This window comes from Symphodus melops, assembly GCF_947650265.1.
Source record: "Symphodus melops genome assembly, chromosome: 10".
Lineage (NCBI taxonomy): Eukaryota > Metazoa > Chordata > Actinopteri > Labriformes > Labridae > Symphodus > Symphodus melops.
The window spans coordinates 9932876-9955651 of record NC_136700.1 but is presented as its reverse complement, the minus strand read 5'-3'; the positions used below and the strand labels follow the sequence as shown (position 1 = coordinate 9955651).

Sequence of the window (22776 nt, the reverse complement as noted above, 5' to 3'; positions counted from 1 at the left end):
AATGCTGAAAGTGTGCTTGGTATGGCTAGGCTAATTGGAAGAGGGTGTGCTAGCAATGCACCTCTGTCCATTATCTCAATCGCCATGGGAACTAGATAAGGATAATTAGCTGGACAGCATGGCACAGTGCAGCAGCAGTAGCAGCTATAGGCACAAGGAGAAGGATTAGTGAAGCCTACAATGATGAAACTGATAGAGATGGATTTTTCACAAAGTGTGTGTAAAAGATTTACTAAGTCGTTGACAATTAAGTGGCATCAATATTCACTTCTTCTGGACTCGCTTACAGCTAGTGCTCTTTGTCTTTCTTCTTTTTCTCGCCGCTCTTTCTTTTTATCCCTTATTTTTCTCGCTCCCTAGCTGTTAATGGGAATAATAAAATCATTGTTCCACTGAGAAGTAATCTCTCCCCTCATCCTCCCACTACTTTTAATCTGCTGCCTATGCGTCCTCTCCTCCTACTTAGTCCTCACATACTGATAGTATGAAGTTTGGGGATTTAATTTTCTCTTAGCACAACATCAGTTGCTGTTCATATGAAATCACAGCAAGGTCTGTTTGTCTTTCCTGTACCTTTGGGGCATTTTTTACATGAAGATCCTGAGAATAGTTCAGCTGTATGTTCAAATGTGCTCATCATCCTTCTCCTCCTGTTCGGTTGGTCCAGGCCAGTAGAATTCCCTACTTTCACCTCTTTTATCTCTCTCTCTCTCTCTCCCTCCCCCCCCCCCCCCTCCCCCCCCCCCCACCCCCTCATATTTCGTTTTTTGTCTCTGCTCTGTGTGAGCAGATGGCCAAGCAGGCAGATCTGTTCTTTCTCTCCAGGACTTTGGATCTCACACAATAGGCTTCAGATTGTGAGTCCAGACTCTGTTCTGCCTGGCTGGGAAGCTAAACAAAGAGAGGAAGGAGAAGAAGAAAGGAAAGCGTGGTTGGAGAGCGTTACAAGGAAGACAAGTTGCTTCAAAGAGCATTTTGCAATGTGTGCACACGTCCTCAGCGTTCCACTTTAAGTGGAGGAGGAACATGTGCGTACTGCAAATAATATCCATTTACACTTCATCACACCATTGTAATTAAAGTACTTAATGCAGATGTGAGGGTGTGATATTGGTGTCCTTTTTTATTTCACATTGCGTTACAGTGTTGCAGAAGCGTAAGAGGCACAGCATGTAAACACAGGAGCTGGAGGTTTATATGAGCACTCCACAAACGGAGTGCTGAGCTGCACTTTTTCCTCAGGAATATTTCAACAGATTTTTTTTTTAATACAGATACAAAGTATAAACTAGTACTCTGCATTGTTTCACTATTTCAATCTGCTCACCCAATCTATTAGCCAGAAGTTCATGCTCAGAAAAAAACCTCGACCCTGGAGTAGAACAAAAAAGTAGCAGATTGTGTAATCAAAGAAATAAAGTATTAAATGATAACTTAATAAACTTTTAAAGATCGTCTTAGAGACGGATAAAACCATTGAGGCTGTCAACAGTAAGACAGAGTTATGTTATGCTGATAGATTTGGCTTTTTGCCACACTTGGTGTGTTTTTCTGTCAGTACAGCCACCATTCATCTCAAATAGATGGAGACTTTATGACTCACTCAGGATCCCATTAGGAAGGATGCATTTGAAATCTCCAGAATTTTCCTCCATTGTCCCCTGGAGGGTTGACATTTAATGTCTCCAGTTGCTGCCATGACATTTTGCACAAACATTTCTGGTCAGCCTCAAATGAATTGTACTGACTTTTGTAATCCCCTGACTTCTCTTGAAGTTTAATCATTCATTTGACTCTAAAGTGTCTACTACTTTGCTCATGACCAAATGCCTGCATAGCTGCACTAATTTCACAGTAAATTTTCCAGAACATTTACTATATTACTCCTGCTTCTCTTCTTTTCTCTATATTTCTCTGTTCCCTGGCTGACCCGCTCGTCTTCCCTCTGTTCCAGGTACTACGTGTCTGGTGGCTCTGCTGTCTGATAAGGAGCTGACGGTGGCCAACGTGGGAGACTCTCGTGGAGTCCTTTGCGATAAAGACGGCAACGCCATTCCTCTATCACACGATCACAAACCGTACCAGCTGAAAGAACGCAAGAGAATCAAGAAGGCTGGTGAGGAAACAGCTGCGGTCCAGAGCTGCAATTTTTCTTCTTTTTTTTTAAATCTGATTCTGAATGACACAACTAAATATTAAAACTCAAAAGATTGTTGTCATGAAAGCATAAAATAAGTCTTCTCATGATCAAAGTTTAACGCCATTATTTTTTCCTTCACATCTTGTGTCTCAAGCTGACATCAAACCCAAGTGACTGATAACACAATTTGCTTCCAAAGCAGCGTGTTATCAAATGCAGCCAGACTGTGAATTGAAGGTGTATTTCTGGGCATAATTCTCCCATATCTGTAAACTCTCTGAGATGAGTTTCATGGCTGGTTGCCAGGTCACTCAGTCAGTTTGGCCACTTTAAGTACGACTCACTTTCGCCATCTAATGGCCTCATGGAGTATTGTGAATAGCCTCAGAAATTGAATGTGCTCATTTACCTGCCACATATTTGTTCAAGTTCTCATTATAATACTGTGCATGCTAAGATTTCCTGTTGTTCAAATACTGCTGCTTATAAAGTCAACCTCTCAGGGGTCACATTATCTTTGTTATGATGATGTTTGTCTCTCTTTGCGACATGTTCTTGTAAACAGACTCTCAAGAACAATTGCTGATACAAACTTTACATCTGCACCACAGGCTCCAGAAGTAGAGCTGAAGATCTGATTAGATTTTAGAGTACCTTCCTGAATACATTTACATGTTAATGAGGGAAACCTGATTTTGCTCAAACTGTTGCGACTCTTAATTAAGTGCCGTCTGCACTGGAAACAAGAGCATAGAATACCAAAGACAGTGAAAGCACAACCTCACTGTGTGAAATAATAATAATAAAGATAATAATAATAATGAAAGTAATAATGATAATAATAACATATTGATCTTTGAACAACAGACTGCCACTCACATTTACCGCTGAGGATCTAATCCCGAACATTACGTCGGACTCTACTACGGAGCTGAAGCCGCCCCACAACTGCATTTTAGTCTGAAGGCTTTGACTCAAAGATTGTATTTCTACTAAACTTACTGCTTGTTGTGTTAGTGAATTAACATTAACTAAATATTCAGGAATATTTGAAATAAACACAACCAATGGTTGAGTGAAGACAGTACTTTCAGTAAAGACACATTCAGCTTTTTTACTGACCGTAGCATGGCTCTTATTTTTAAATGCAATTTGAACAGTTATGTGAAAGCAGCATTGGAAAGAGGCCGCCATTACTAAAGTAGATACTGCTGAGGACACAAGGTCATATGTTTTGTGCTTTTTCTGTGTATTGAGGGATTTTAGATGCCTTACTGTAAGTGCAGTTTATTGTGGAAAGTTACACATAATGGGGTTTATTTTTGGATTAAACAGCAGTGTGTAGCCTGAACTCTCAGCCCCAGTGTTTTTTAGAGGCTGGCTATGGCCTTGCAACTTGTTACCATGAAGTCAGTCTGACCTAGTATGGAAGTCTTGCCCAGTCATTTCCAGTACAATTCCCTGCTTGCAGATCTGTTGAAGCCACAGAGGACACGCAGCTGTACTTCAGGATGTGACATGAAATTGAAATGTGTCCAACATAAACACATATTTCCATGAGTTTGAATGGCGAGCATTGAATTGATACATATGATGGATAATGAAAAGGCACACTGCCAGTCATTGGAACAAAAAAGATCATTTATCCTCGGTTTTAAAGCAGTAACGTGGAAAACAGCTGGTTCTCTACCTTATGTTCCTCCATCTTTATTCCATCCTCTGCTTCCTCAAATTCTTTCTTAAACTTTTCAACCATGTCCGCCCTTTGTTTCACTCCCTGATTCATGTTTAATCAATTTCCAACCATTCCCCCTCCTTCTGCGCCCTCAGGAGGCTTCATCAGCTTCAACGGCTCGTGGCGCGTTCAGGGCATCTTGGCCATGTCCCGGTCTCTTGGCGACTACCCGCTGAAGAACCTGAATGTGGTCATTCCTGATCCCGACATCATGTCGTTCGACCTCAACAAGCTTCAGCCCCAGTTCATGATCCTGGCATCGGACGGCCTGTGGGACACCTTCAGCAACGAGGAGGCAGTCCGCTTCATCAAGGAACGACTGGACGAGCCGCATTTTGGTGCCAAGAGCATCGTCCTCCAATCCTTCTATCGTGGTTGCCCTGACAACATCACTGTCATGGTGGTCAAGTTTAAAGGCAAGGCTAGCGAGAAGTAGAACGCCCATCTACCACATTCGGCATCTCGACAATGTTTGAATATGATTAAGAAAAAAATAGGTTTAAGATTAACAATTTAAAAAGAGAGTGCAACATTTTTTGATCAAGAACTATTTCTATCACAGATATTTACAGATGTTACTTATCAATGCATCCGAACATGAACCGTCTCAACTCCTTTTATATTTACTTAAAACATTAGGTGTCTCTAATTTAGGCTTAGTAAATGTTGCTCTGACACCTTAATGCAAACTGGGTCACTGTTATGCAAAAAAAAAAAAAACAGATTCAGCTCAGTGCAGCTGTGGGGGTATCTATGATTCTGCACATATTTGAGCGTATGTGTGTGTGTGTGTGTGTGTGTGTGTGTGTGTGTGTGTGTGTGTGTGTGTGTTTGAGACTGAAAGGCTAAACAGTGATAGATATCAGTCTTTATGTGATAATTACACACAAGTGTCACATTAACATCCATATCATTGTCTAACAAATAATAAGAAAGTTGCCCTTCGCATTATTTGACTTAATATCTATTTGACTCATGTTACAGTCCAGTTTAAAGTCTACCAAGTATCAGCACTAAAAAGTCTGGAGTCTTTTTCCAACATCAGAATACACGTCACTGGTGCAAATCATGCGTATGCCTTTATTCCCTTTATACATGATGAACACATTTGATAATATGCATGTGATTGTTCAAACACCACCATTCCTATTGTACAGCAAGAGAACCCATATCACACTTACTGTACGTAACACTGGGCTCCTGGTGTTCCTTTTTGAGTTGCAACATTTTCTAGGTTGAGGCATTGAATGTCTTAAAAAAAAAAAAAAAATCTGCGGAGAAAGTTTTTATTTCAGATATTGTTTACTTTTCAAACCCAAGGACTCCGCTGTCATCTGTTTTTTTTACTCGGTTCAGTCATGTGACCACTGATAATGTCCTAATAGTTGGATAATGAATTGTGTCATCAAACAGTAACCTCACTTTAAATGTGTCTAAAATGAAACTCACAGTTAAAGCAATATCTCCTCAGATCATTTGCCCATAGGCTATTATGTGTAATGTTTTGTTGGAATTTATCAGATAAGATAACATCGACTGTTACTCAAACATCTGTGAAAGGCAAATTAAGTTACCACTTATAGAAACAGCCAGGTATGATTTTTATTAATTTATCTGTAGGACTTAATCATGTCAGATTAATAAAACCTATCATCAGACTTTTTAAAAGAATTGTGACCCATTGTTTACCACCCAGTGTCATCTATTCAATCTATCAATGTGATAATGTCAAATTTCCCTAAACTCTAACTCAAACATGTAACAAGCCTTTGAATGAAATACGTTATTGTTGCCTTATGTTTTTCAACTGTTCATTTTCTGTTATGAAGTCTGCTGCCAAAACTGCTTCTCAGTTAATAATGTATCGCAGTTGATTATACCATGCACACCGCACGACCTCGTGTCATATCTTGCTAACTCACATGTAGAAAAAGCATTGTTTCAAGACGTCTCCGGGAGACATGACATTTTAAGATGAATGTATATACTGTCCTATTGTTCACCCCTCCACTGTTTCTACAGCAGTACGCCTGTTCATGGATTGTTGAACTTCAGAGATATAAACATGATAAAAGATCAAGATTTGTTTGTGCTTTTTAAGTCCATATTTTTCCTTGATAATGTATGTTACAGAATGTTTGTGTGGCATTTGTACTTGTTTTTGTTGACTTTAATAAAGTGTACAGAAAATAAAAATGAAAGTAATCTGATATTTTACAATGTAAATCAACAAGCAGAGACTAATTTGGTAAATTCCTAGAAATAATTTGTGAGCTTCAACCACAGCAGCTGCTGCTTTGTCTGAAGCCTCGGCCACTTGGAACATGTTGATAATACTTTCCAAGCCCTTGAACACCACCTACAGGTGGAACTGTCACAACTCAAACACCACAGACTGGTTTAGCATCTACATTAATTCAACTTTGCTAAAATTGACACATCAGACAGACATTAAGCTTATGGACCATTAAAAACTTTGACTTACACCCTGAGTATTCGGGATCAGTCACCAGTAGAGAACAAGTACAGTTTTCTTAGCAACAACAGTGCTATTTGATTTTTACAAACACACAGATTTCACACATTTGCATATTTGCAAACATATGCAACATGGCAATAAATTTAAACTGACTAATTTTTGCTCGCTGCTAAAACTGTATTCTGCTGTGAGCTTACAGTGCTGACCACACTTGCCTGCAGAATGTATTATTTAAATAAGTGTGAGAACTCCCACAACTTAATGACCATATTTTCCATGTTGTTTATATAAGTATTGGTGGAAAGTCCATGCTGTACAGATTTGCACTTTGGTTTAATTGATATCACAGGAAAACTTTAATTAAAACTAGACACTATTAGTGGGTGGATTTAGGGTCAGATCTGTGGGGTGAAGTTTAACAACTTCTGAAAAGCTTGCATAGTGTGACAGGCGCTGACAGGCAGTGTGGGTGAGAGGGAGAGTATATGTAAGGAGGAGCAGTTTTTGTCACTGTACTCGAGCGGCAGAGTTTTCAATTTGATAAGAGTAGTGACTGGGAGCCAGTGTAGGGCGATGAACAGTGGGGGTGACGAGTAGGATAGAGACCAGTCGAGTACTATTTTCATCAAGTGAAAAAGCAGCGTTATGGTCCATCATAATATTTCAAAAGGTGTACATGTATATTTCTTTTACCCTCGCTCTTAAAGGTTACCAGCCTTCAGTTAACTAATTGTAGGTTAGTCAAGAAAAAAACTACATTTACCAATAAGCAAGGACAAGTAATCCACCCAAAAAGTCCCTGTGATGTCGCTGCTGTGGGACATCCAGCCAGAAGACACAATCTTCCCGTTGTTCCAAACTTGGACTTCCTGGCTGCTTGTGTGTGTGTGTGTGTGTGTGTGTGTGTGTGTGTGTGTGTGTGTGTGTGTGTGTGTGTGTGTGTGTGTGTGTGTGTGCGTGTGTGCGTGCGTGCGTGCGTGCGTGCGTGCGTGCGTGCGTGCGTGCGTGCGTGCGTGCGTGCGTGCGTGCGTGCGTGCGTGCGTGCGTGAGTGTGAGTGTGAGTGTGAGATGATCCGGGGCAGGTGAGGTATGACTCCACTGACTGTACTGATGTAACCAGAGAACTGCATGCATTCCCACTTAGTTGCATCGTCACTCTGGATATAAATAGGTTTACTGAAAGCCATGCAGGGACAGAAGGAATCCTATCACAACAGAGGGGGAGGGATCTCTCTGCCTGTGTGTACATAAAGCATACTGATAGCAGAGCGAGCAGACACACTAAGCCTACAGATAGACAGCACAAAGGGAGACACTGCGTGCAGACTACTTAGTTTACACAGCTATACAAGTGAAAGAAGCTATAGGCCTACATTTTCTCATATAGACACAGGCTGCATAGGGAAGGCCATGGGCATGTATGGATCCAAGCCTCAGAAACAAGCGCAGGTTCTGATGCTGGGCCTTGACGGATCAGGAAAGACCACCCTGCTTTACAAACTCAAGTACAATGAGAGTGTGGTGACCGTGCCCACTGTTGGGTTCAACGTGGAGCCGCTGGAGACAGACAGAAGCAGCCCTGGCTTGACAGTGTGGGACGTGGGGGGTCAGAGGAAGATGAGGCCCCACTGGAAGCATCACTACACGGATACAGCAGGACTGGTGTTTGTGGTGGACAGCTGGGATCAGAAGAGGCTCGACGAGGCCCGCAAAGAACTGCATCGGGTAATTAAATCAGAATAGATTTGATTCTTTGTTTTAAAAAACACATTGATTCTCCTATATAAGCAGTATATGATTGCTAAAGTCACACTCTACTTAATAATTTGCATGTTGTTACTTCTCTTTGAGTTTGGACTATCCCTGAGCTCACCCTCAATTCAATTTAAAACACCATAGCTGATTAAATGACTTCACAGCTTTTTTTCCAAACTTTCAACTACTCTCCAACAACTCTCCAGCAACTATACAAACACTGAAAAAAGACTTTTAGGGGAAACAGGAGAAGTTCAGAAGTTTCAATATTGATATTTAAATAGATTCAGTTTGTTTTGAGTGAGGCTGGAGAACCTGTTTTGGTTGTGAAACCTTCGTAAAACAGTCATTTAAAACGGAGAAATATTAATGACTTACTTGAAATATTTATGAAAAGAATTCGTGAAAAGCATATACACTTAATGTATTGCAGTTTTAAACAATTACAAGAAGGTTGTAAAGTTAAAGCTCCTTTCAGTTTGTGTCACTTTGGCTCGTCCTGTGAAAAAAGCAGTAAGTCTTATCTCTTTGCAGATGCTTGCCCTAAATATATTCTTGCTTTCTTTAAACAACTGAATGTATGAATGAAACAACATTATAGAGCTTTTTTAGCTCCTAAAGAAGAAACATGGTTAATTTGGCCTGTTTCATAGCTGACTGACAACTACAACTACAACTACAAAATAGATCTGAATCTAAGAATCAAATATGACAGATTCTGAATGATAACACTCAGCTGTTATCACATTTTACAACATAGCATATATTACATATAAACAGTGTCTTTTATGAAGTTCTTATTTATTCATGCACATTAAAAAAAAATCATCACAGCAACATGTTAAATTATTTAGTAATCAGATGCACCAGTAAAGAGTTCTAAATCGATTTACAATCAAATGTCCTTATTTCTATACAACTCAAAGTATACTATACTAAAACTATATTGAGTGTTTCTGCTTTATGCTTAGTAGGTGATGGTTGAAGATAGAAAGGTTCATCTGAACAGATTGTTTTAAATTGTAGTAACTCAAGCATTCCTTGCTCCTTCTTTTCTCTCAATTTCCCAGGTCATGAAGTACGAGAGTCTCAGAGGAGTTCCTCTTGTGGTTCTTGCCAATAAACAAGACCTTCATGGAGCTCTGAGCCCCGAATCTCTCTGTCTGAAACTGGAGTTGAGACGAGTTTGTGAGGGCAGGGCCTGGTTCATCCAGCCATGTTCAGCCATCAGCGGTGTGGGACTAGAGGAAGGTTTCAGGAGGATCGTCTATCTGCTGAAGACGCCACTGAAACAGACTCAAGAGGACATAAAGGTTAAAATGAGGTCTAAAGGCTTCAGTGTCACAGCTGTGAAACAAGTCTTAATGTGCAGGAGGTGATGGATGAAGATATTTCAGGAAGATTCATTCTTATGGCGAGTATAGGATTCTTTCTCGCCATCAACAAATGGCCTCACTGTGGCCAAAACAAAAGGAAAAGCATGATCACAGTTTTTAAGCTTTAATTTCTGTGTCTGAAAGAACATCAGGTCAGTCCAGGTTGCGTGAAGACAATGCGTTTTTGAATCATGGTTATGACCTATGAGGATGCTGATATGAATCTTGACTTACGAAGAGAACTTATTAAAAAAACCCAGATCTGAGTCGTGGCAAACACTCAGTCTGTGAGTTTACATTCAATACATGATGAAGCTTTTGTTTGGTGGCTCAAAGAAGTGCTCTTTTCTTGTTGAACATGTATTTATTTTTTATTTGTGTCGCTTTAAGTAAAATATAACAACTTTCTGTTATGTGCCTTCTGTTTATTCGGAGTTAATGTGTTTATTAGGAATGACGTTGCAATTTTTTATCCCAGAATATGTTGAATTGCAATACTAATCACAAAAAAATATCAATGGGATTTTGATGTAAAGTACACATGTGCTCAAATGCAATTAAAACACAATTAAATAATACATTCTGTTCATCTCATGCCATGTTACAGTATTGTTTTGAAATGAACATTTTTTTATGGATAGTGACACGGTTGTTGTGAACTGATTTAAAATGACATGAGAGGTATTCTTTTATTTAAAAAAAGAAATTAAGTTTGGATTACAATAACAAAAACGTCTTACTGATTCAAATAAAATTGATATCACCACCTAGTTATTTGGTTTTCAGTTCATGTGTCTTTCTTTTTTTGACTTTTGATACGAGGACATACTGTACAAGAAAACAAAATAATTCATATGGCCATAAATACTCCTTTCATTAAAGTCAAAAACTCAAACACAGCGTTGGGATGAACATGTATTACATAAAGGGTATGTGACATGATGATAGCCAAACTGAAACATGTATAAAGAAGATTATGAAGAAATGTGTCAAACGTGAGTGTGGTCTACTTGTGTAATTGTTTATATATTTATATATATATTTATATAATTGAAATGTATTGAGTGTTTATGACGCTGGTTTCATATAAGTTAGTAGGTGGTTATGAGGCGCGCCGTGTACGTTTGATGTTAACAGTGAAGCCAATGAGAGGAGAGGGGATTTCCCCACCCTTCCTCTACGCCAGCCCGAGGTCGCCGCCTCCACCGGCATTCCCAGTATGCACCGCGGACAGCAGCAGAAAGTAGTCCGTTAGCAAGAGGCTGAGAAAAAAGGGGAAACCAGAAAGGGTAGCTAGCAAGCTAAATCCACGAGTTAAAGTCTTATTTATCGTAACCAGAACTGCTAACATGGCCGACAACGAGAAACTGGACAACCAGCGGCTGAAGAATTTCAAGAATAAGGGCCGAGATCTGGAGGTAAAAGTTACGCAGATTGGTGTCGAGGATCTTGCTCGCTTCCTCGCCGCTCTGTTCGCTTCCTTGTGACGTCGTTTCTAATTTCTACCATCGGGAACTTTGGACCCGGAGCCTCGACCAGGGCCTTCACATATCACCAGTTTTTATAATCCTTCCCGCTGTGTTTTGCTGCACCTTAAGATGTCGTTGGTTATGAAACATGTCAGAAAAGAAAGCTAGCAGAGTTCATCGCCTCCGCTGGCTGTGCTGTGCTAGCTCCGCCGTTAGCCAGGCCCACGGGGGGGGGCATGCTAGCTTTTAGTGAAGCACATCATCCACGAAATCGGCTTAGGTCGATATGTAAGCCAATGTATATGTTAGATACATATCCTAAAGTAAATAAAAATGAGATTGATGCTGTCACACGAATACCTGTCTAACTAACAGCTTCAGTTCGCGCTATTTTGATACTGCAGTTAGCTAACCTGCGTGCTAGCTTGATGCTAGCCAGCGTTAAGCTCCGTGTTACTGGTGGCTGCAGCAGGTCCACCCATCCCCCGTCTTTATGACCGAAAAACAATGGCGGAAACCATTTAGCTGTGTAGCTGGACCCATACCTCAGTCATTTACATCATGTCACTGTATTTAAGAATGTTGTTCTCATAGATGAAGTACCATGACACATGCTTATAGAGCAAAGGTGACCATCGTGTTAACAGGATCACATGACGGAGAGATCAGAGCTAACACGTTAGCCTCTTAACGCTGGTTCCACAAGTCACCAAGTTGATTTTACAGTTAGCTCACTTTGACTCTGGTTCATTGGTGTTATTTAACATGTGTGTGAGAGCAACACCGACTGACACATCCTGTTTGACAAGTGGTTTCTGTAGAGAGCTAGTTAGACCCCCCCTAAGACATCGGCTGCTCACAAGTTAAAGCAGTTTTAGTGTGAGTGATGAACACACACATTTATCAGAACATAACATGCCTGGTCTCATATTGTCCTATGATTGATGACACCCACACCACTTCTATAAAATGTACTTTGATTAGATAGAAAAAAAATATCGAACTTTCAGATATGATACCGATCATAATACTGGATTCACTGAAGTATTTCATCACAATTTATTTATTTTGGTTTTAAAAAAAGACTTGAGATTATTAACATTTATTATTCTTTTATCTATCAGTTGTCCACATTTAGAAATGCATCATGTCAATGTGTTTACATAACTCACTCCCTCTGATCACACATGTCGTTTTAAATTGTTCACTGGTCACTCTAACCTGCCTTTCACTGCACATTATTTCTTCATTGTCCTGTTGAGTTCACCCCATTATAGTCCTCTGTACATATCCCCTCCAACTACTTTTGAAAATTGTATTTATGTAGCTATTTTATTTGGTTTTTGACTTTTTAAAAAAATTCTGTATTGCTGCTTCTGCATCTCCTGAATTTCAGCATTGGGGATCAATAGTTATGTCTTATCTTAGTGTTAATCACAAATTAAATAATGCAAATTTTTAAATATTTTTAAATAACAGGCTGTTGACAATGTTTTACCAAACAATAGATTTTTAAATTAAATAAAACAAATGGGAAAACCAGCTCTGATATCTAAAATAAGTATGTATAGCATAGTAAGGTGAACTGTCATACGCCGTGTGCAGGCTGCTGATGTAACGCTCAGAGTATGAATGACACTGCAGTTCAGCTCTGGCTGCACAAACTGGATCCTGATCTCACACTGTTTCCAAATTTAATGTCCTCGCTTGTGTCACTGTCTTGGCATCCTATGGTTGGAATTAAAGTTCCTTGTTATTCAATACTAATGAAGTGTCTTGCCCACAGTCTATGAGAAGACAGAGGACCGAGGTAGTGGTGGAACTCAGAAAGGTAAATCATTCTGTTGTATCAACTAAAAAACACCAAGTGATTTTTTTTTTTATTGTTTGCCTTTTGTCTTAAAATTGAGGGTTAAAAAAAATGCAAATAATTTCCCTGTTTACACTGTGGATCTCTGCTTGAGTACACATGAGATTCACATGTCGTGACCTCCATCACAGAACAAAAGAGATGAGCACCTTCTGAAGAGGAGAAATGTGCCCCATGAAGACATCTGCGAGGACTCTGATGTCGACGGAGACTTCAGATCGGTACGTCACATTTCTTTCCACTCAACATAAAAGCTCAACAGCACATGTTCCTATTCGTCCCTTTTAGGGTTGTATCGTCGGCACACGCCAGATCTGTCTTTTAGGCTAACGTCACAAAAAGTGGACTGATCAGGATGGCCGCTGTAACTGACGTGCTGTACATGTGGTATTTAAAAAAAAAAAACTGCTACTCAGCAGTTCAGAAATTCAATCACAGTAGCAGCAGATTGGTATTGAGAGGGCTGACTTAAACAGGCTGCCTAGCTGTATATCAACAATGACATGCAAACTCACTGCAAGACATTAGAGAGTGAGCTTACAGATTTACTTCCTAAGCTTCACTGGGACTGTTGTCATGGTTAGAAAAAATATCTTTTATTTGTTGCCTTGAATGAATTTCTTTCATCAGTCCGACGCCTCCTTGGTTATTTTGTTGTTTTTTTTGCCGGCTGAGCTTATAAGATCTTATGTGCTGTCTTCTGTTATCAGCTGTTTACAAAAAGGCCCCTCAGCTTCCTTCAGAATTATTTCTCTGCTGTTGTCTGAGTTCTTATCGCCACTATTAATTTCAATCGACCCAACTAGGCCATGGTTGTTTGTTAAATCCTCCCCAGCAGCACTGCAATGTGAACACACCAAAATGCATCTACTGCAAATGCTTCCATATTTACATACAGGGGCTGTGTTTGAATGTTGGTCCCCCCCCCCCCCCCTTTGGACTTTTGTTGTGATTGATCGGAGGACTCGTGGGCCATTGGATGTAGATGTGGGCTTTTTAGAACGAGGCATAAAAGTCAAGAGTCGGTGCTGGATGTGAAGTGACACGTGGGGGGGGGGGGGGGGGGGTGGTCCGGTCCGTAACAGAGCTGGCCTACATTTGGCGTTGAACTCCTGCAGGGGGCATCAGGTGAGGTTGCCAGTTGGCAAGTCACCCTGTTGAATGCCGGCCTGCACGTCCGGCCCTTCTGACGCGTTGTTACGCCAACTTGGTCCAAGTGAGAATGCCAGTTACTACATTGTTCTGGTGGCAGCCATCAGCCTCACTTCTCTGTGGTCAGCTCTGCTTTGGTGACTTTCCTTCCTTCCTTTTTAACGTTGCATACAAAAGTAATTTTAGGACACCGACAGATGTCTGCTCAGCCTCGTTTGGTCCTGCCAGGATATGAACCCCCCTTGCCCCCCTCCCTCAGGGAGCTCAGATTACTTTGAGCTTTTTCTTTAAACTTACCAGCAGTTTGTAATGGTAACCTGTGACTGATTGTTCTGTAACTCTTGACATTGCATACTGCATGTGTTACAAATGTGACTTTTATTTTACAGCAAAACACCTCTCTTGAAGCAATAGTACAAGTAAGTATGACGTTTTTCTTTTTCTTGATCTTCATTTAACTCCAATGTATTCAGCAAGCATCCAAACTGATCTGTGAGCCTCGAACGTAAATCCTTCAAGTTGATCAATATTCACGTGTTGAAGAAGCTTGAAAGCCATCTTCTCTGTCGTGTAGAGATCAGTATTAGTGTTAAAACTTACATACCTGTGACTGTATCAGGATTCTTCTAATACATTTTGATAATTACAATGTATAGTGTATGAGTTTCCTTTTGTTTATTTTGCAGAATGCTACCAGTGATAACCAGGGAGTCCAGCTGAGTGCTGTTCAGGCTGCACGGTAGGAACACTAGCACACCAGCTTTCTATCAGCAGTCGTCCGATATATATTTATATATTTTGTGTGTGTATGTGTATATATATATATATATATATATATATATATATAAGTTGTATGGATGAAGCAGAGACGGAGCAGCCGGAGCGAGGCGTTCTTATGACAGATCATCGACGCCTCTCCTCTTAGTGATGATGCTCAACCTGACGCTGCACAAGCTTCACTGCACTTGCGTTATTGTCTTGCTTTGGAAGGTGTTTTATTTCATAAACCCTAAAGTTATGTTACACATCCGTCTTGATTGTACTGATGGCAAAAGGGTGAAACTAACGCTCTGACAGAAAACAAAGGGGAGTAAAGCCCGACGCTTGTGGCCTTCCCCGAGCCTGTCGTGAACCCATCCAGTCAGGAGGTTTGGTTACTGGTTCGTGGATTGAGAAGCGGCATCTTTTTTTAATAGTTAGAATAGAGAATGCAACTTGTCCCCAACAACAAAGATGAGTCCATTCTTAAGCCCACATGATATGATTGAAAATGGGATATCGGCCCACCTCTAATCCACCTTCCTTCGGCGCAAACTCTTGCCTTTGCAGTAAATGTGAACGACAGGAAAGTTCAACAAGCTCAAGCTAGCAAACGAGCTGCACACAAATGGCAGAAGCAGGCTTTGATACGGAAAGAAAAGGCAACAATGCATTTTTTTCTCCCATTATCTCCCCCTGCTCTTCACTCTCAGACGGTGCACATTCATGTTGTACGGAGGCAGAAAGCATTTTTACCTCATTTGTATCTTGACACTGCAGATGCCCTCACAATGTACCTGCTGTTTTTTTTTTTTTACTTGTAACATGTCGACTGTTCACATTCTTTAGCTGCTTCTCTCGTTGTGTAGAAACATCCATCTTTGCATGTCAGTGGAGCTATGCGAGTGGGGGAATGTGTGAGTAATGCTTTTGTGTTTTTGTCTTTGCCTTTTGCAGGAAGTTGTTGTCCAGTGACCGTAACCCTCCCATAGATGACCTGATAAAGTCTGGGATTCTTCCTATTCTGGTCCTCTGCCTGGAGAGAGAGGACAAGTAAGACACCTTCAGATTCTGTTTGTCTGCATTTCACGTTCAATCACCACTTTGCAGTCATCACAGTTTTAATTGTCTTCAGAGTTTTGCAAACGATCCGGCAGGGTTTTAGCCCATCTGAGCGTTTGTTGCGGTTATGTAAATGTGCTCTAGTTTTCACCCTCCAGGAATGGAGAGAAAAATATATCCATGACTCATCAGCGTCCTTTTCAAACAGCATCCCTGATCACACTCACTGCTTCTCCCTCTCTACAGCCCGTCCCTGCAGTTTGAGGCAGCCTGGGCTTTAACCAACATCGCGTCCGGTACCTCAGAGCAGACCCAAGCTGTGGTCCAGTCCAGTAAGTGTCACTGTGTCACAACATATCCACATACCCACAGCCCGGGTTTTACATTTCCGTCACACGGAGGGGTAACTGCCTTGACATTGTCAGTTTAATCTCGCAAAGTTATGACGTATGCTGTCATCACAACTTTAAGAAAGACGTCCAGAGCCGCCACACTTCCCATGTTGATCTTCATATTTGGACAGCAGTCGATGTATGGCCTTCTTACATGGAGAGAGGCAAACATTAAACTATTTAGTTTATATTTTTGTCCTGATGACGTTTGATTTAGTCATTCTTTGACCCTTGTAGAATGGGTTCATCAGATGTTCTTGTAATCACACTTCCAGCGTGTTTTTTTTTTTTTTTTTGCGTCCGTGATCTTATTTGGTGACGAGCTGGAAACTGAAGAACACAGAAACATGACGGGGTTAAAATATTTCTGTCCTTGCACACATGTAAGAAGCCATTTTTGGTCCAAAGATTGAGCCGTCACTTTGCACCGTCTTTAAAAGGATATATATTTGTTGCAGTGGTTTTTTTTTTGAAGAGAATAGATTTAGGATATGCTCTGGGTGGATAGATGATAAAGTCATATTAAAGAGTATAAAATACGGTTTCCTGGAGCTTGTAAAATAAACTAAAGCAACATGCGATTGAATCTCGACTCCTATCTTTCCCTCCCTGTGCGTGTGTGTGTGTGTGTGTGTGCGCACTGTAGATGCTGTGCCGCTGTTCCTGAGGCTGCTTCAATCTCCCCACCAGAATGTGTGTGAACAGGCCGTCTGGGCCCTCGGCAACATCATAGGTGAGTCACCGAGCGCGTTCACAGGACGGTGTCAGGATTGAATTCAGTCCCTCGTAGACGCAGGGTTCATATCTGCGTGTGTGTGTGTGTGGTTCAGGTGACGGCCCTCAGTGCAGAGACTACGTGATCAGCTTGGGCGTGGTCAAGCCCCTGCTCTCCTTCATCAGTCCCTCCATCCCCATCACCTTCCTCCGCAATGTCACCTGGGTCATGGTCAACCTGTGCCGCCACAAGGACCCGCCTCCACCTATGGAGACCATCCAGGAGGTGTGTACAGGTGTAGTGGAACAAGGAGGCCATTTGCAGGATGTGTACGATTTGGGGCCACAGAGGTGTTGAAGGATCTCTGACGTTTCTGAGGGGGAAGCCTGAGTAACTAATCATTAACACTGTCAGATTCAAAGTCTTGACGAGTAAAAGCAAAAGGGTTTTGGTTTTGAAATGCCACCATCGGCTCAAGTGATAGGAGAGGATGCACTTTACGTTTTGATACGTCCCGGTGCTTACTCAGACCACTGAAACGAGGACGCACAGAGAATCAGCGCAGCGATCGAGAAAGATCTCTTTGAATAAGAAAACACCGTTGAATTTTGAGAATTATTGAGAGATGTCTTTATCTTAGCCCTGAACTGTGACTACAAAACAATTCTACTTATTCTATTCTTCTTCCTTTTGACATGTGAGAGGATCCACTCTGCTCTTTAAAGTGATGGAGATTTGTTTGCTCTAAGATCTATTCCTGTTCGTTCTAAGCTGGTTGAATGTGGTCAACTTCAGTGTGTTGCTGATCAAACTTTTGGGCTGTTTCTTTCACGTCACTCGGTGCTGACAGCTCTCTCTCTCTCTCTCTCTCTTTTTTTTTTAATAGATCCTTCCAGCTCTGTGTGTGCTGATCCACCACACTGATGTCAGTGTGAGTATTCTGATTTGTCCACTTCGTATTCAGCAGTGTGATGTTCCCTCAACTGAAGCCCCTGCTCATTTCTAATGATGGAAAGGAAATTTTATAGGAAGGAAAAAGTATTAATTATTGTTGTTGTTTTTTTTCCCCCTTTCCTACCTCCAGATCTTGGTCGACACAGTGTGGGCTCTTTCTTATCTCACTGACGCTGGGAACGAGCAGATCCAGATGGTCATCGACTCGGGCATCGTCCCTCATCTGGTGCCTCTACTCAGTCACCAGGAGGTCAAAGTCCAGGTATGAAAGAGAAAACGGTGTTACCTGTAGACCATTACAGAGCAGCGCCAACATCATGCAGAGATGATCTTGCTCCAAAGTGTCTAACAAATGAACGTCTCTGCACAAACAGACTGCTGCGCTGAGGGCTGTTGGGAACATTGTGACGGGCACTGACGAACAGACCCAGGTGGTGCTCAACTGTGACGCTCTGAGCCACTTCCCTGCACTCCTCACGCACCCGAAGGAGAAAATCAACAAGGTAATACACGCTCCACTCTCTCCCTCCCCTCCCCTCCCCCACACTCCCCTGTCAGTCTCTGGAAGTGATGAAATCAGAGACTTTGTTGCTTGTATGAATGTGGTGTGAGAGGTACACAGGGGTCAGATAGGTTCCTGTAGCAGCAACAAAGACCTGTGAAGACGACGACGAAGAAGAGGAGAAGGATCCATGGTGGAGGGGAGGGGATAGTTGTAGAAAGATTTGCGGGAGGGGGAGGAGGGTTATGTGTGCATGGGATTGTGTGTGTGATACCATGGGTTGGTGGCCAGAGGGTGCTGACGACGTCACGTCTCTGCTGATATCGAAGTGCATCTGAGACCGGTCACTTTAAAACGAGGCCCCTTGTTTGTGACCCGGTTGATGATTAGAGCCTCACTCCACCCTCGCCCCTCCCTCAGCACTCTGTCTCGGCCAGAGGTCGACTTCTTCACGGGTCCGACCTCTGGATTCTGATCCAGTCCACGAAAACGCACTCATGACTTTAGTCTAAACCTTTCAGTTCAGTATGTCTCTTTGACTGTTTGACATAGTGAAGTCCCTTCAGCATCTTTGGTTGTCTTCATGTGAAACTCTGATGGCTCCACTGGAAACCTGTCCGTCTTTTAATGTCTGTGTTCGTCCTGTAGGAGGCAGTGTGGTTCCTTTCCAACATCACAGCGGGTAACCAGCAGCAGGTGCAGGCTGTCATTGAAGCCAAGCTCGTCCCCATGATCATACACCTGCTGGACAAGGTGTGTAGAACATTAAAACAAGTGTTTGACATTCTCGTGGCTCATATTTGATGTTTGATCTGACTCACCTTGTATGTTTTTCTTTTCTTTCTTTCTCTCTTTTTTTTAGGGTGACTTCGGCACTCAGAAGGAAGCAGCATGGGCCATCAGCAACCTGACAATAAGTGGAAGAAAAGATCAGGTAGAAAAGGAGATTTTTTTGTTTTTTCACATTTAATGCTAAAATGTTATTGCTGTTGAGCTATTCCTTTCTGTTTTGTCAGACTTAATGTGATACGCGTCATTGTCTGCTCTCTTACAGGTAGCACACCTGATTGAAAAGCAGGTAATCCCTCCATTCTGCAACCTGCTGACAGTTAAAGACGCTCAGGTTGTGCAGGTTGTGCTCGATGGCCTCAGCAATATCCTCAAGATGGCTGACGATGAGGCTGAAACCATCGCTAACCTCATTGAAGAATGTGGAGGTTAGTTCGGCTTTTAACACAGTTTTTTTTTTTTTGTGGTGCACGTGTCTAATGTTGTTCAATTTCTTATTTCCTTTGTTCCTTAGGTTTGGAAAAGGTGGAGCAACTGCAGAATCATGAAAATGAAGACATCTACAAATTGGCATACGAAATTATTGATCAATTCTTCTCATCTGATGATGTAAGTTTCAAGTCGATGCAGTTAGTTTTGTCATTACATATCAGTCATGGTGGGTTAGAGGTACTGTTAGGCCATGGGTCACCCTTGAAATCTGATTGGCCACCCCCAAATCTAAATCTATGATTGGGTATTTGCTCATTTAGAGGCCCTCATCAGCTATTCTTGGACGTTATTGCACATGAATGTATTTTTGAAAGTTATCGAGTTTGAATGTCATCTTCCAAGTACTTACACTTTGGCTCAAACATTTAATTAAGTGCCTGCAGAATCTGCCTGAGATCCATATTTTTCCCAGTCGTGTTGTTAGTGGGGATGAATTTTATTTGTGTTAGTGTGCCCACAAACTTCATGTCAAAAGTCAGTGTATCCGTTTGTTTGATTTTTCTGCTCAGTTTGCGGTTTTAAAACTTTCACTGTATCTGCTGCTTGTACTTTGGGATTGTACTTTTAAAATTCACTGAATGAAAATTCACACAAGTTGTCGGACACATCCGACAACTTGTGTGAATCGGATAGAGAATCAAAAAATCAATCTGCCGTATGTTTTCTAACCATCTCCCCCCCTCCTCCTTTCAGATCGATGAAGACAACAGCCTGGTCCCGGAGGCCATCCAGGGCGGGACTTACGGCTTTAACTCCGCCAACGTGCCAGCCGAGGGATTCCAGTTCTAGACGGCATCTGGGGTATTCTGGAGTTTTGTTCACGATGCAGCACTCTGTTCAACATAAAAAAAATTAGGAGAGAAAGAGCGAGAGAAAGCGAGAGTGTGAAAAATTTGATCCATTGTGCTTGGCTCGTGGGATCCATGGCTGCATCTTATCTGAGAGAAAAATGTGTGGATTTCATTTGGCATTCCAGGGGAAACCAGCCCAAATGAAGTTTGAGATGGCGAGTGGGTGCGAGTGAGAATGAGTGGCTACATGTTGCAAAAAAAGCAAAACATCTACATCGAATGTGTTGAGAGACATGCCGACATAACTTCTGTGTTATTGGAGCTGTCGTCCTCGGAAAACTTCTTCAAATGACAACAACAAAAACTCGATGTCTGCCCGGGGAGAACCAAGGACATCACAAAATGAGAAATCAAGAGATCTTGAAATATTACAACACAACAAAATGCAGCCATGAAAATAACTTTAATTACGAACTGAGATGAACCACAAACCATCACAATTCTGCGGTCCTCCGACTACAGAGGGCGCCACCCTCGACGTGCCCCTCCCCCAATCGGCCACGCTATCAGACATGTGTGTGAATGGACCCATTGTGTATGAATGACTGGACTCAGTGCTGAGGAGCCAGGTTCATCTCCTCCAACGCGAAAGCCCCTCGACAGGGCGTCATCCTCTCCCCCTGGTGGGCGGGGCCAGGAGTCCGGCTGCGCGTGTCGCATATGTGCGAGAGAATGGACGGATGAGTTGAGTGTGCTTGGCTGCGTGCGTGACTGGGAGTGTGCAAGGCTGGGTGAGAACGCATGCAAGAGACGGGATAAAATAAAAATACAAAAACAACATCTGGAGAGAAACAAAAATTTAGAAACGCAACACCGAGGTTAGCAAAGGTTTCAGGAAAGAAATTCTGCCTTTGAAAGAGAGGCTGATTCTCTAAACCCTGAAAGGAAGAACTTTGGAAATGAAAAAAAAAAATCATCACAAGGATTACTTTTTTTGTTTTGAAGTATTGTTAAGTTAGTATTAATTGACACTGGACAATGCTATGGCAGGTATGGAGCAGCAGTGCATTATATCAAGATGCAATTGGTGGCTTGTGGGCTTTTCTTTTCGCCTCCAGTGTGTTCCTTTTTATGATACTTTTTATTTTCAGCTTTTAGTTAAATTGCTTCTGTAAAGGTGAACGACGACGACCGTATTGCACCCTCGTACAGACCCTAACCTACGCACCAGACATGGGCTTGATGCTGTGAAATATTTGACACCATCACTATAATCAACCAAATGACCAGTTCCCCCTTATGACACTTCATTACTTTTCCTTCAATACACAGCGAATCACTGCTTCGCAGTATTGTTGCCATAAGGAAGAACAATGAGTCAATGGCCATTTTACGTAGGATTGTGAATCATAACCTTTGCATGTACTAAACTATAGCACAGTTATTTTTTAGGGTATTTTAGTTTCCTTAGGCTGTGGATACAGTGTATTTTTCATTTTAAGTAAAACTGTGCTTAAATGTTACATGTTTCCCCTTCCCTTACCCCCACGCCCCCCCCTCCTCCCAACTAGTGTCCGACTTGCTAAATAATCTATGGTTTTGCACATGTACTGCGAAGTGAGGCCTGAAAGGTTTTGTCGGTTGGTTTTCGTAGGTTTTGACCAGCCAACGACCTTTACAATATGCATCACTCGACCACAATCTTTGTCGTCTTTCTAAAGTAATCTAATGATGCTCTTTTTTTTTTTTTTAGTGATTCTTGAGAAAATAATGACTTTACTTCAGGAGCAGCAGTTAAAAAAAAAAAAATCTGCTCGTATATCTCAGCTAAACTCAGAGGATTTAACCTCTCTCTTTTCTCAAGGTCAAAAGGTGTCCCACATGTCGGGCTGGAAATTGTCCTAAGTGGGTTCTCCTAAATAATAAATAAACCCATGAACAAGATTGCTGTACCTTGCAGGGTCCTTTAGTCTATGCTTTAGCCCCATACTCCTCTTTCCTCTTCTACCAGCTAGGTGTACAAACTTACCCTTGCTTACCCTTTTTTGTGTTAACTTCAAACACTGTAGTAAATAAATGATTACACATTGTGCTCATACACCTTCTGTTGAACATAGGGGTATTTTTTTTGCAGCATTCCTTGTTAGCAAACATGTGGTTTCAAATCTAAAATTATTACATTGAAGGAAAAAGTTGGTTTGCCCAAAAGACCTTTTGGGGAGATAGGCTATACAGGATAGGTTGTCTTCAAGAAAATAAATAGTGAAACCCAAAGTGGGAGACTGAGTGTGTGTGTGGTCTGTGAATAAGTGCTGTGCTTTCTTCTTAAGCGTTTGTCCATGAT

At 41.6% G+C, this 22776-nt stretch overlaps 3 protein-coding genes across 3 annotated transcripts in view; all 3 read left to right on the top strand.

Moving 5' to 3' along the window:
- The window catches only part of ppm1lb (protein phosphatase, Mg2+/Mn2+ dependent, 1Lb), a 43459-nt gene extending 37714 nt beyond the window's left edge, over nucleotides 1-5745 (top strand). Inside the window, exons 3-4 of the mRNA XM_079354337.1 lie at nucleotides 1955-2116; nucleotides 3971-5745. Coding sequence (XP_079210463.1) covers nucleotides 1955-2116; nucleotides 3971-4311 — 503 coding nt within the window. The 3' untranslated portion in view covers nucleotides 4312-5745. The remainder of the gene's footprint in view (nucleotides 1-1954; nucleotides 2117-3970) is intronic.
- Nucleotides 5746-7541: 1796 nt separating this feature from the next.
- LOC306830808 (ADP-ribosylation factor-like protein 14) lies at nucleotides 7542-10482 on the top strand. Its single transcript, XM_079354502.1, has 2 exons — nucleotides 7542-8079; nucleotides 9180-10482. The coding sequence occupies exons 1-2, from the start codon at nucleotides 7765-7767 to the stop codon at nucleotides 9486-9488; spliced, it is 624 nt and encodes a 207-aa protein (XP_079210628.1). The 5' UTR covers nucleotides 7542-7764; the 3' UTR covers nucleotides 9489-10482.
- Nucleotides 10483-10598: 116 nt separating this feature from the next.
- On the top strand, nucleotides 10599-22712 carry kpna4 (karyopherin alpha 4 (importin alpha 3)). The gene is made up of 17 exons (XM_079354276.1): nucleotides 10599-10903; nucleotides 12741-12785; nucleotides 12956-13045; nucleotides 14366-14395; nucleotides 14663-14715; nucleotides 15693-15788; nucleotides 16044-16129; nucleotides 16836-16922; nucleotides 17020-17189; nucleotides 17791-17835; nucleotides 17989-18120; nucleotides 18233-18361; nucleotides 19009-19113; nucleotides 19223-19294; nucleotides 19415-19577; nucleotides 19664-19758; nucleotides 20335-22712. Exons 1-17 carry the CDS (start codon nucleotides 10835-10837, stop codon nucleotides 20428-20430), a joined length of 1563 nt encoding a protein of 520 aa, XP_079210402.1. The 5' UTR covers nucleotides 10599-10834; the 3' UTR covers nucleotides 20431-22712.
- The last annotated feature ends 64 nt before the right edge of the window (nucleotides 22713-22776 follow it).